Source organism: Ctenocephalides felis, unplaced genomic scaffold (assembly GCF_003426905.1).
Source record: "Ctenocephalides felis isolate EL2017-DRISC unplaced genomic scaffold, ASM342690v1 CF-g0.4_SCAFFOLD_01886, whole genome shotgun sequence".
NCBI classification, from domain to species: domain Eukaryota; kingdom Metazoa; phylum Arthropoda; class Insecta; order Siphonaptera; family Pulicidae; genus Ctenocephalides; species Ctenocephalides felis.
This window is the reverse complement of record NW_020538040.1, coordinates 57,463,832-57,476,566: the sequence shown is the minus strand read 5'-3', so window position 1 is coordinate 57,476,566 and position 12,735 is coordinate 57,463,832. Positions and strand designations below refer to the sequence as shown.

At 27.4% G+C, this 12,735-nt stretch overlaps 4 protein-coding genes and 1 pseudogene across 4 annotated transcripts in view; 3 read left to right on the top strand and 2 right to left on the bottom strand.

The window, feature by feature from the left end:
• LOC113377973 (COX assembly mitochondrial protein 2 homolog) overlaps positions 1 to 3,656 on the bottom strand; it is a 6,485-nt gene extending 2,829 nt beyond the window's left edge. The window contains exon 1 of the mRNA XM_026618449.1: positions 3,449 to 3,656. The gene's annotated coding sequence lies outside the window, so the exon portion shown is untranslated. The remainder of the gene's footprint in view (positions 1 to 3,448) is intronic.
• Positions 122 to 1,623, top strand: LOC113375138. Its single transcript, XM_026615087.1, has 3 exons — positions 122 to 326; positions 497 to 1,010; positions 1,114 to 1,623. Exons 1-3 carry the CDS (start codon positions 133 to 135, stop codon positions 1,621 to 1,623), a joined length of 1,218 nt encoding a protein of 405 aa, XP_026470872.1. The 5' UTR covers positions 122 to 132.
• LOC113375137 lies at positions 2,720 to 3,280 on the bottom strand (annotated as a pseudogene).
• A 237-nt stretch (positions 3,657 to 3,893) lies between the features above and the next one.
• LOC113377340 (N-lysine methyltransferase KMT5A-A) lies at positions 3,894 to 8,858 on the top strand. The gene is made up of 9 exons (XM_026617623.1): positions 3,894 to 4,051; positions 4,203 to 4,416; positions 4,489 to 4,691; positions 5,332 to 5,499; positions 5,653 to 5,817; positions 5,902 to 6,010; positions 6,544 to 6,814; positions 7,004 to 7,194; positions 8,396 to 8,858. Exons 1-9 carry the CDS (start codon positions 4,042 to 4,044, stop codon positions 8,604 to 8,606), a joined length of 1,542 nt encoding a protein of 513 aa, XP_026473408.1. The 5' UTR covers positions 3,894 to 4,041; the 3' UTR covers positions 8,607 to 8,858.
• Positions 8,859 to 10,164: 1,306 nt separating this feature from the next.
• Positions 10,165 to 11,378, top strand: LOC113378509 (ubiquitin-conjugating enzyme E2 L3). Its single transcript, XM_026619048.1, has 4 exons — positions 10,165 to 10,430; positions 10,614 to 10,709; positions 10,776 to 10,962; positions 11,132 to 11,378. The coding sequence occupies exons 1-4, from the start codon at positions 10,404 to 10,406 to the stop codon at positions 11,290 to 11,292; spliced, it is 471 nt and encodes a 156-aa protein (XP_026474833.1). The 5' UTR covers positions 10,165 to 10,403; the 3' UTR covers positions 11,293 to 11,378.
• The last annotated feature ends 1,357 nt before the right edge of the window (positions 11,379 to 12,735 follow it).

Sequence of the window (12,735 nt, the reverse complement as noted above, 5' to 3'; positions counted from 1 at the left end):
TACACATTTGATTTTCAATTTATGGATTCTGTTAAAATAAGTGATTCTTATGTTGTGATAATATATCACTATTCAATTCATTAACTTGAGAAGTTAATTGATTAAGTCTTTTTCAGTAACAATAATATAATAATGGCTTTGCGACCTTTAGAGATGGAAGACTTATTGGTAAATATTGCATCGAAAGGCTATTCTGTACATATTGGACCAAGGCGTCTACAATTATTAGAACTGCAAGGTGCAAATGTTTTTTTCACCAGCTCAAAAGATGTTAATTTGAGAATTGTTGATAAAGAACATTGTGAAGACATTGATAGATGTTACAGGTATTTGCCCTAAAAATGTAGTTGGTTGCATTACTTATTGTGCATTATTCAACATTGTTTTATCATTCTTGTGAAAATCAGAAATAATTTTGTTTGAATGCTAGATATTATGCTATCAATCTGCTGAAGAACCTCTTTATACAAAAGTTACTTAGTAATTATTATTTCAGACGCAGTATAGAAAAGAAGATTCTAACAATTATTCCATCAGCACTTTATACAATAAATGAGGCAGAAGAATTGAAAAAGGTTGGAGTCCAAATTATATGTTATGCTGATGCCATTACTTCAACAGATTTTCGCAACTTATTGAAGGTAATCAAGATTAAGCAATTAGTCGGCATTGATGAAAAATGTGACCAAATCTTTCTCAATAATTTTTTGAAATGCACTTTATCAAGCATCAGTTCAAACAACTTATTTATGCCCTCAATGAATGCTGGCACAGATTTTGAAGATAGAGAGGAAAAAGATCATTCTTTGGCACCAAATGATGTTCAATATAATAGTGAAAATTTTAATAATAGTATATCTTCACCATCTGAAATGTTTATTCCACAAGTGCCATTAAAAAAGACATTATTTTCAAGAACAAAAATATTGATCACTTATATACCAATACACAAGATGCATTTATACCTTTGGCTTCTAGTTCACAAAGACTTTCAGATTCAATCCGTACCGGTGATGTGCATGTGGATGGTAGTGAATTATTAGCACCATCTGCACCATCATCAATATCAAAGCCATTGGGGAATATAGTTACATCACAAAATAACATGAACAGTTTGTAAAGGATTATGTGAATGATGTGCGCAACCATAAAAATAAATTGAATAGGTTACATCTGGTGAATCTGTTTGCCGGAAATTCAATGAATCGTACAGCTAGCATATCAAAAAGTAAGCATCTGGTAGAAAAATGTGTCCAAACAGATGCAATGATTGAAGATACGCATTTTACTAAAGATGAACTAAATGGTGATACAAATAAATTCAATAACCAAGAGAGTCTTTTGAATTATCATAAGAAAAACGCAGAATACAGTAAATTAGATGGGTCTCTTATAGATATAGTTATTTCAAGCACAGAGTCTGAATCCAGTAGCGAAGAAAGTGTAATACAAAATATATCAACAGAACTTATTATGGTACATGAGGCATCCCATGTAACAACTTCTTCAAATAAATTACAAGAAAGTATGACGATATCCAAAGATGTTTCTCATACAAATAAAGATATATTGGAAACAGAAAATGCAATTATGAAAATGAACATTCTACTAAAGCTAAACTAATGGCAAAAAAAATAAATTAAATAATCAAAACCCATTAAAATGTCACAAGCAAAATGCAGACGACAGTAAATTAGATGGGTCTCTTATGGACATAGTTATATCATGTTCAGAGCCTGAATCTAGTAGTGACGAAAGCATAATACCAAATATATCAACAGAACTTATTATGGTACATGAAAGTTTCATGCTAAAACTTCTTCAAATAAATTACAAGATAATATGTCAATAGTCAAAGATATTTCGGAAATAGAAAATGTTCAAGATACGTTTTCTGACTCAGATATCAGTTCTCAAAGTGAACAGTCTTATTTTTCAAGAATTTCAGAAATTAATGAAGAATTGTTCACTATAAATCAATTAGATGAACTTGAACTTATGTCAGAAGCTGGTACAAAAAACGCACCCAGAATTAGCTCGCAAAATATATCAGTGTGTAATTCTGATGATCATGATAGTTTTGCTAGTATGGAGGATGATATAGATTATCAGACATATCTCTTATTTATTCCTGACATATTAATTAAACTTCAGAAATATGAACCTTTTTATTTTCATATATTTGTTTGCATTACTTCAGGTATCTTTAAATACATGTGCGAGCAAAAATGTGATAGAGTACAAATAAGTTAAAATATTATAACATGTATTAATTTGTAAATTTTGTTAATATATTGTTTCTTATAAAGTCTGGATATTGTATTAATATATAAGTGGAATTTCTGTGTATATATTTATTTCCTAAATTTTACTTCATATATAAATGAAATAAATTTGTGAACATAAAAATTACAAAAAATGACTGCAAATATGAAGCAAATTAAGAAAATATGGTAGATTATATGTATATATGAATGGAAGTAACATCAACAAACTATTTTGAAACATTTTATTTATATTTTCAATCAGACAAAACTGAATTAAAGTTATTCTTCTCATATTGTTCTTTTGTTAAATATTTGTTCTTCCACATATCTATTTGGGTAATATTGGGTAAATGATTGCCAAGAATCCTTCAGCGCAAGGTGCACGTAAAAATAAAGATGGATCTTGTAAAATGTTTTCATTAACCTCTATTAATTTGCCTTTAATATAACTTTTACTTTATATACATATTCATCTTCAAAATAATCTTGCAAATTATAGAGTTCTCTTGTAAATATTGTCCGCCTTTCTTACCTTTGCCAGATATTTTATTTTTTGTTCGATCTACATTGCCAATCACATAATCGATTTTCAGAATTTTTCTCTTAAATACAGGATGTGATGGTGCTAAAGTAATGATACATATACGATTTGTGTGAAACAGCAAAAGATGATCTTCTTTTCCTCCTTTGTCATCCACAATATATCTTTCAGTATAATATCTTTCAGTAACATTCGGGAACGGATTTTGCAATTCTATAGAATCTTCTATTTTTGGAATATCTAGTGTACTTTCATCATGGCTCGCCATGATTTGACTATCTCGATGTATAACCCAACAATATTATTGTGAAGTTGTATTACGCTTGTATCTTAAGTCAGAAGACTCTTTATTTTTCTTGCGTTTTGCTTCGCGATCTCTTCGAAGGCACTTCACTAATTCTCTATCAATATCGTTACAAGCTCCCAAAAATTTCATAAACGCGTTCTAAGATTTATACATTCACTTTATATTATGTAAAACAATATAACGCTATAAAAAAATTACTGTTCAAATTACATACCTTTGCCGGCAATTTTGTAATCGCTTAATAATCGCATTGCATTCATCTGAATGAAGTGTGCGGATAAATCGGAATGCATTCTAATTAGAGTCAATAATTTTTTTTTATTACTAAAAGTCCTAAGATACACATTACGTAATAAATATTGTTATACTGAGTGTCATATACCGTCATATAACCCTAGCCTAGAACGCTTTGAACGTAAGTTAGGTTATAATTTGTCAAACACAAGATTATTGCTACCAAATGCTACCATAGATAAGGAAAGAGATTTGAAGAGTCTGTACATAGATAAACAGATAAACAAGTTTACTTATCGAAACGTCCGAATCATAGATAAAAGAAGAGTATCTTCTTATCTATCTCGTCCGAATCCGAATGACCAACATTGCCAACATCATAGATAAATAAGCAAAGCATAACATATGGCCAACACAACATCTCGACTATCGGTATATCTCGAATTTAAATCTACGTTTCTTTGAATACCAACTTTATAAAATCAAAATATCTGTAATTGTGTTTATTTATATATCGCCATTTTTAGTTTGATTTGCTCTGAAGTATAATAAATAATTTATAAATTACCTAACAGAAATATCCAGTATTATGTGTAAAGTTCATTCGTATTTTACTTGAATAATGTGAATTTACTTATCTTGGTTTTATAAAAATTTACATACTAAGGATTTCTATCAAAAAACTTTTCGACATGGTTCGAGGTAAATTTACAGCCAAAGACTTCATTAGATAAATTATTTAAAAAATGTATTTATTTTAAATGGCTGATACTAACCATTGAAAAAAATTGTTATTTAATATAACGAAATATGTATGTAATAGAAAATCATTCAACATCATTTTCTATGGTAGGACGTCGTGCAAGAGGTGCTCGAACTCATTTGGGAGTTGTAGATTCATTTTGTGCAAGTCCAAAACGTAAAGACAGTAAATTAGATTTTAGTGGAAAGTTGTCACACTCACCAACAAATCAAAAGCAAAGGAGTGTTGTTGATGAGTTCATAAAAACAGATAACCGCAAGACTAAGCTTAATTTAACAATGGATCCTTTCAGAGCAACATCCAAGTATGAGCATTGTGTTTTTTTTATCATTTTATGTAACTGAAACTGATTTCAATTTGTTCATTTAAATTTTAGGCATCAAGCCATAACAGAATATTTTCAAGTGCAAGATAGATATCAATCAGAAACAAAGACTGAAGATTCGAATCTTGTTGATAGTAACTTTAGAATGAATGACATTATTGGAGTTTTATCCGCACCAAAAACAATTGATCTTACCGTTGAAGAAAATAGTGATGCAGAAACAGAATCTACTTTGGATAGAAATCCTCAAAATGGTATAAATTTAACTAAATTACATATTCAATATATTTAAAAACAAAAATCAATGTCTTCAATATTTGTTACTCACAAATGATATGTTTTACCATAAATTTCTCATTGTGTAATTAAAAATTACATGTTGAGGTTTTATTTCAAACTAATTATTATTGGTATTTTGCCGTGTAAATGTTTGACTTAATCAATAAAAAATAAATCAATTTATGAGTGATTAAAAGTATTTCAAGTGGATTTATTACATATAATTGAAAATGAATGAACACGTTGACTCGGAGTATTTTCTTAAAGCAAATTTTCACAAATCAATAATTTTTATAATTGAACCAGTTTTTGTAGGACTTTTAATCGTCGCGCAAGACTGACAAACAGTGATCCACATCGAGTCTTTTAAATTTTTGAAATTGGTCTAGCCGTTTTTGATAAAACGTCGATTTACAGCAAAAAATCTGTTCTTGCACATGCACACACATACTTTTTCCAAATTTGGTCTCATTTGAGTCAAAATGGCTTGAAACGTCGAGAAAACATAAAATTAGCGAATTGAATTTTTTTATGAAAACAAACTTCTCTTTCGGGAAGTTAATAAAAGAGTTAAGGTTTGATTTCAAGCACTCATCAGATATTTATTATTACCAGAAGTGGCTTTGAGTGATGATGCTTCCTTGGACAGTGGTGTAGTTGTTGAATGCTCTTCAATACCTACTGTATCTGAAGATTCCAATGCATCTAGTAATGAATGTGAAATAGAGCCAATCATTTCTGTGAGGACTTCTCCTAGAAAAAATCCATCTACATTGGCAAACGGTAATAACACTTTCTAGATATATATATATATATATATATATATATATATATATATATATAATATTCGAGACTATTCAAAATATATATATATATATATATGTATATATATAGCATGTGTGTAATTGTTAGATATTTACCCAAATATGTTTTCAGCTCATTTACATCGAGTTTACCGAACTCCCCATCGAATTGGACAATTTCCAGTAATTACAACTGATTTAAGCCCATCACGGGTATCAAATATTACTCCAAATAACTCTAATGACACTACTCCCAAGAAAGTAAAACCAGCAGACAAAAGTTCATCTGAAACAAAAGGTATTTACTTTAAATTTACACAAATAATAGCAGTATATTTTTATTATATTTTAATTATTTATATTAAATTTTTTATTTCATTAGACATGCAACAGAATGAAAATACTGTTACTGGGATTCATAATTCACCCACATCTGCTTTATCACAACTTAGAATTGCATTTCCAAGAAAAAATGTTAAATCTAGAAGAAGGTGAGTTGATCATTGATTATTTATTTCTTGCATGCTTTGTATTTATTATTAATACATATATATGTTTGCATATGATATTGAGTTAGCTGGCACTTCTATTTAATAACTCTAATCTTTTGTATATTGTTTGGTAGACAAATATTCTGAATTTACTTAGAAGGGATATTCAATATTAATTGTTTATTACACTTCAGATTTGACCCTTGAACACTTTATTTTTAAGTGATAGTGATGTTTAGTTTAATAATTTAAAGTTTATAACCAATTACTTTTCATTTCAAACGGAAATACATTTTATAAGTAATATATATGTTTAACTCAATGGCAAATTGTCTTTGCTTGAGGCAACGTAAAAGTACATGTTATTTGCAATTTCTCTGTTTGGCTAACAGCTCATAATGTTCATAACATTAGTCATATGTTATAGCAAGATATTTTTATGTTGATATATGAATCTTATAAAAAGCATATTTACAAATTATTTTACTGTTATTTTTGTTACTGGAACCAATTTTTTTTTTTTTTAATTCTAGATTGAAATCATCCCATACTGATAATACACCAAAAGTGATTTCACCAAGTACTGATACCAAATTAGGTCAATTAAATAACCCTCCAGAAAACGTAGCAAATAAGAAAAATGCACTAACAAATTTGGAATCCAATGTACAAACAACAGAGAAAAAACTGACTGATTATTTTCCAATTAGGCGTAGTATTAGGAAAACTAAGAAAACTGTTTTGGAAGAAAGACAAAGAAATATAGAAGAAGCAATTAAAGCTGAAGTAGAAGAAGGTTTAGAGGTAATATTTACCAGTTCAAAGTTTGCATTTCCAAAATTCTTATTTTCCAAAGTTAAACATTAGTTGCTATTGAAGTATCGAAATTCACTTCAGTTTGTATGGTATCAATTATTTGAAAAATGAAGGAAAATCAGTGCGAAAGAAAAAGTATCTAAAATCAAGGTGTATATTTAAAGAAATTTTTTTTAGGTTCATAATTTTCCTGGCAAAGGACGTGGAATTGTCGCTTCAAAATTTTTTGCTAGAGGCTCTTTTGTAGTAGAATATTCTGGTGATTTAATTTCAATGACAGAGGCGCGAGACAGGGAACTCATTTATGCACGTGATGAGAATACTGGCTGTTACATGTATTATTTCAAACATAGAAATAAGCAATACTGGTTAGTAATAAAATGCAACATGTATGCATACACACACACGCACACGTGTATATATATATATATATATATATATAATTAATCTTGTATTTGATGTTGATACAATATATATTAAGTTTAAAGATTGGGTGTTACATCAATAAAAAATGCATGGATGTTTTAAAAATGTGATGTCTATACGTTTCGGCTAACATCCTGGTCTTCATTAAGGGGAATAGAATTATAATAATTAGTTTTAATTATTATGATTCTATTCTACTGAATGAAGACAAGAATGTCAGTTGAAACATATGGATATCAAATGAATTTCTAAGACTATTTTTTTATGTATGTCTAAAACGTTAATACAATTTTCTATTTTCATTCAATTTTTATACTTAACACTTTCCACTCATGAATTCCGAGATTTATAAGAATTTTACCGCCGGAGCGGTGGCATCCGAGTCGAAACGGTTAACTAACATATATATTATATTAAAAATACAAGATTTATATATATATTATATACTATATATATATATATATATTTACATTTACATTTATATATATATTATATATATATATATATATATATATATGAGTGCCTGCTATAGATGTTTAGACTTAGATTTCAAAATTTTAATGTTTCAGAAAATTGTTAATTTTTGCACAAATTATATGTAGAAATTTTTTCTTAACTTCAAATCCTAAAATTACTTCATTGTGCTATTTTATTCATTAAGCGTATTTTACATAGATCACATAGTGTCTTTATCAGTGAACAGTTCATAATATATTTAAGCTAATATATTTTTTGTTACTGTATGAGTTCATAAAGTTATAATGTGTGATAAAATTGTTCTTGGGCATCCATACAGTAATTAAAAACAGTTTTAATGAAAGAAAATGTTTTTATTCAGAAAACATACGTTTGGGTCTTGAATTGACCAAATAAATTTGCAAAAAAAAAACACAAAAATAAAAATGCACGAAAAAAAACTATGAAACAACAAATTGATAAAACGTCGAGTTATGTAAATTTTAAATAATTTTAAAATTAAAATAACATATTTTATTATAAAAAAGCTTATTCCAAACGAACATGTTGTCAGCTTGGATTATGTGTTACATGTCAACACATGTATATATATATATATATATATATATATATATATATATATATATATGTTATATTAAATGATCAATTTTTAACTATTAATTGCAGTATTGACGCTACGAAAGAATCTGGTAAACTAGGGCGTCTTGTTAATCATTCTAGAAATGGTAATCTGTTGACCAAGACAGTTCAGATAGGTGCAACACCACATTTAGTTTTGGTGGCGAAAGATGATATTCAGCCTGGAGAAGAAGTGACTTACGATTATGGAGATCGTTCTAAAGAATCATTACAACATCACCCATGGTTGGCATTTTAGTTTGGCTTCGTATGTCTAGTTTGGTCAGATAGCTAAAAGTAAAATTTTAATACTTGTAAATAAAGGTTGTTTACATATAAATAGAAACAAATTTTAAATATCAAACTAGATTTAGTGTACCATTTTAATAAAATCTGATAGTTTTTAGATGTTTTCGGTATCAAATTAGACATTTGTACTATTGGATTGAAAACTAAGACATTTATTTTATGTTAATTTGTACATTTTAGTAATTTTATATAGTTAGGCACCAAAAACATAATATGCTTTAATGTTAATATTTTCACCTCACTCATAGCACAATTTTGCATGTTAATTTATTAAAATCATACTAATTATTTGAATTAATGCAATTAAATGAAAATGATAAGAAGTTGTAAATTAAGTTGGAAAAGCATTTCAGTATTTATAATATTTATATTATTTATATTCATAACTATTTTTTTTTCTTTATGAGTCTTTACTTATTTCTGGTACAAATATGAATATATTACTTTATAAAATAAAATTTGTATGTATTTCACTAGAATTATTATATGCTTTATTTTATTACTCCAAATAGTTTAAAAGGAAGTTGCATTTAAGACTAGAGTTACATACTTTATGAAATATATTACTTGTTTAGATTATTTTCTCTATCATTCAGATGTTTTTTTTGTATTAGATTTTGAATCATTCATTGATTTTGAATTTTTTTTTTTTGAATATAGTTGCCGAACCGTTTATGTTTTGGTGTTTGGCAAAATATACATTACCTTTAGATGAATATATCATTTTGTTTCATGTACATAAATTAATCAGAATGATCCTTTTTTTTCTGTTTATATACCAATCTGCATATACACCTTTTATCAATATGAATTAGTATATAATATATTCATATGCTTACACAGACTTTTGACTTTCACTGCCTATCATAAAAAATTGCTGTGATGCGTAAGATGTAAAATGTAACGTTTAGAATTAAAAAACAGCACATTTTTTATGAAAAAATGATTTGCTTTAATATTTTAATTATAACTGAATTCTATTCACTATCACAATGCTTTTTTTTTTTGAACAAGTCATATGTTTGATCTACTCCATGTTAATTATTATTTATCGTGAGTAATTTTAAAACTTAGTACAAATTGAAAATATTAGTCTTTGTATACATATAAGCAAAGTTATTTGTTTGTAATTGTACTTTAAATGTAATAATTTTCGTTGCAGGTTAAATAAAAAAATATATGTATCTTTTCCAAATTGGCAAGATCTTTTCTTACAATATTATTATTATTATTTTCAGATATTGTTTATAACTTGGTTTATCACTAAAAATTATTATATAGCACATATTTAAATAATACTTTATTTATTATTTTAAAATCATTAAAATTTCAAAATTATTATTATTTACATAAATTAGTATCATATACTCTTCTTTTTATCTATGATTGGTATGAACATTATTCACTATTGAATTTATAAAAAAAATTCGTTTTAATTTTGGGCTAAAGTTTGCAATCATAATGTGCGCGCGATATCGACATTGATGGTACATGCCGTCCTATCTATATTAAAATTTTTGTTTTATATGTATGTGACCAGTTGACCACTGGCCATCTGTCAAGCAATCGTATGTCGAGAGTTTGTCAGGCAAAATTTTGTAACATCGTAACTTTTTTGTTGGAAAATTATTTATATTTGAAATATGTGCTTTTTACGCAATTAGTTTTTGAAAGATTTTGTGCATTTTTTGACAATATAATTTGCCCGTAGATAAATCATTACAAAGTATTTGAAGGAAACTTCAAAATGGCAGCAACGAGAAGATTACAAAAGGTAAAAACATCCTTCTAAATCTCAAATTATTGTTGCACAATAAAAAAACGCGTATGTAATGTTCTTAATTAACGGGTACATAGAGTCCTGACTTCTACCAGAAGCCGTTTCTTGTTGTTGTTTTTTTAGGTTATTTCCGCATACCCGAAATGTATATTGTATGTCAATTAAATCGTATTTCAGGAATTGGGAGACATTAGACAATCAGGATTAAAATCATTTCGCGATATACAAGTCGATGAATCGAATATACTAACATGGCAAGGGTTAATTGTTCCTGTGAGTACAACTATAATGACATGCACTTTTCAGATTGCCACTTTTAAAATTGCACTATTTTTGTAGGAAAATCCACCTTATAATAAAGGAGCATTCAGAATTGAAATCAACTTTCCAGCAGAATATCCGTTCAAACCACCAAAAATTAGTTTCAAAACGAAGATTTATCATCCAAATATAGATGAAAAAGGCCAAGTCTGCCTTCCAATAATTAGCGCTGAAAATTGGAAACCTGCAACAAAAACTGATCAAGGTAAAAAGATGAGAAATTCTAACCAAATAAAAGTTTTGTTATTGTCATTTTTTTAAACAATATGATAATTTGTTATTTTACATTGATTTTAAACACCTGTTTTACCTGCATCTTTGCTTTTTTTCTTCAAAACTTTTAAATACCAATCATTTAATTTTGTATTCAACAGTGATTCAAGCACTTATAGCCCTTGTTAATGACCCTGAACCAGAGCATCCACTCCGTGCTGATTTAGCAGAAGAATTTTTAAGGGATCGTAAGAAATTTACCAAAAATGCAGAAGAGTTTACCAAAAAGAATTCTGAAAAGAGGCCCACTGGCTGTGACTAATATATAAATCCTATATTGCTTTGCTCACTAGGTTATTAAGACAGTTACTTAAGCAATCAGAAGCACAAACATAAAAAAAGGTGTTTGTTTTGATAGCTTAGTATCTGTTCAAATAACCCTGTTTATTTATTCTGAAACTTAAATTCTAAATAATTATTAATTTTTTCAATATTACATGATATTTTTTAGAAATATATTATTCAATATTAATGATTTTCAAAGTACATTTCCATTAAATTAACTGGTTATTTCATCAGCTCAGATAAATTAGTGGCATATATTTTGCTTATTAAACTGTATTTAACTTTTGTTAATAAAATTTTGTTATTTATGAATAAAAAAAAAAACAGTACATTAAGTCTTTTGTTATAGTAGGGTTAATTACATTAATTTATGTATAATTGAGTAGTACTGCTAATGCCCACAGATACTAGGTGAAAATATTAGAATTAACCACTTAACGGTCGGGTTTTTTTTCGTGAAAAGTGATCTAAAAGAGCAGTTTTTTTTTATTTCGGATTTTAAAAGTTCAATTGATGTAATATGTGTTTCTGATAACATTTTCTTTTTATTTTTGTTTAAAATTAACAATATATATTATAATACCGATGACCGTTTTGGTAGTTTTTGGACTACATTTATGCTATATGTATAAATTATTGTGTTATAATTATCATATTATAATGCAAAATTTTTATTTAATAACATTTAAATTGTAATAATATCTATTTATCTAAAAAAAATATATATATAATATAACAAATTTTTAAACAAATAAGAAAATTCAAGTAAATCAGTCATTCTGGTCAAAAATTCATGTACATTCACTAATATATCTCAAGAACAAAAAGTATTATTTATTCAATTATTTATATTATAATAATATAAAATAATTTCGTATGATGAATTTCGAAACATTCTTCCATTGCCCGGTGCCGGTAAAGTTTTAAAAAAATTACGTTTTGTCAATCTCAGCGGATTGCGGAAAATTTTCTGCATTATGTTCTTGAATGTGTTCGATAAACACGACCCTTGGTAAAATTATTAAATATTGACCCACATTGCAACTTTACAACAGTTTTTGCCGGCACCCGAGTCGAAAGGGTTAAAAACTGATAACAATCAATTCATCAAAACAATAAAAATTATCAATAATTATCTCTCATTTATCAATGGTTTCATTGAATTTATAACAATTTGTGAAGATATTAGCAGATTAGTATATTTACAATTAATAATTCTCCCCTACCCTTTATATATTGGTATATTACAAATATACAAGTATAGTTATACAAGTTATACAAGTTTTTGATTCGCACGAGAAATAACTTTATATGCAAAATCTTGTACATTTCATGGGCATTTCATTACTCCTGTAATTTTTCATCTACGTGTAACATTTATTGGACATTACTTCAGAAAAAAATGGAGGTGCAAAAATGG

Coding starts and splice junctions, on each gene's coding strand:
- LOC113378509 (XM_026619048.1), top strand. CDS start 10,404: ATGGCAGCAACGAGAAGATTACAAAAG. Junction 10,431..10,613: donor CAACGAGAAGATTACAAAAG/GTAAAAACATCC, acceptor ATCGTATTTCAG/GAATTGGGAGACATTAGACA. Junction 10,963..11,131: donor TGCAACAAAAACTGATCAAG/GTAAAAAGATGA, acceptor TGTATTCAACAG/TGATTCAAGCACTTATAGCC.
- LOC113377340 (XM_026617623.1), top strand. Junction 4,417..4,488: donor CCTTTCAGAGCAACATCCAA/GTATGAGCATTG, acceptor TTTAAATTTTAG/GCATCAAGCCATAACAGAAT. Junction 6,011..6,543: donor AATGTTAAATCTAGAAGAAG/GTGAGTTGATCA, acceptor TTTTAATTCTAG/ATTGAAATCATCCCATACTG.
- LOC113375138 (XM_026615087.1), top strand. CDS start 133: ATGGCTTTGCGACCTTTAGAGATGGAAGACTTATTGGTAAATATTGCA. Junction 327..496: donor GACATTGATAGATGTTACAG/GTATTTGCCCTA, acceptor TTATTATTTCAG/ACGCAGTATAGAAAAGAAGA. Junction 1,011..1,113: donor TTCAGATTCAATCCGTACCG/GTGATGTGCATG, acceptor TAACATGAACAG/TTTGTAAAGGATTATGTGAA.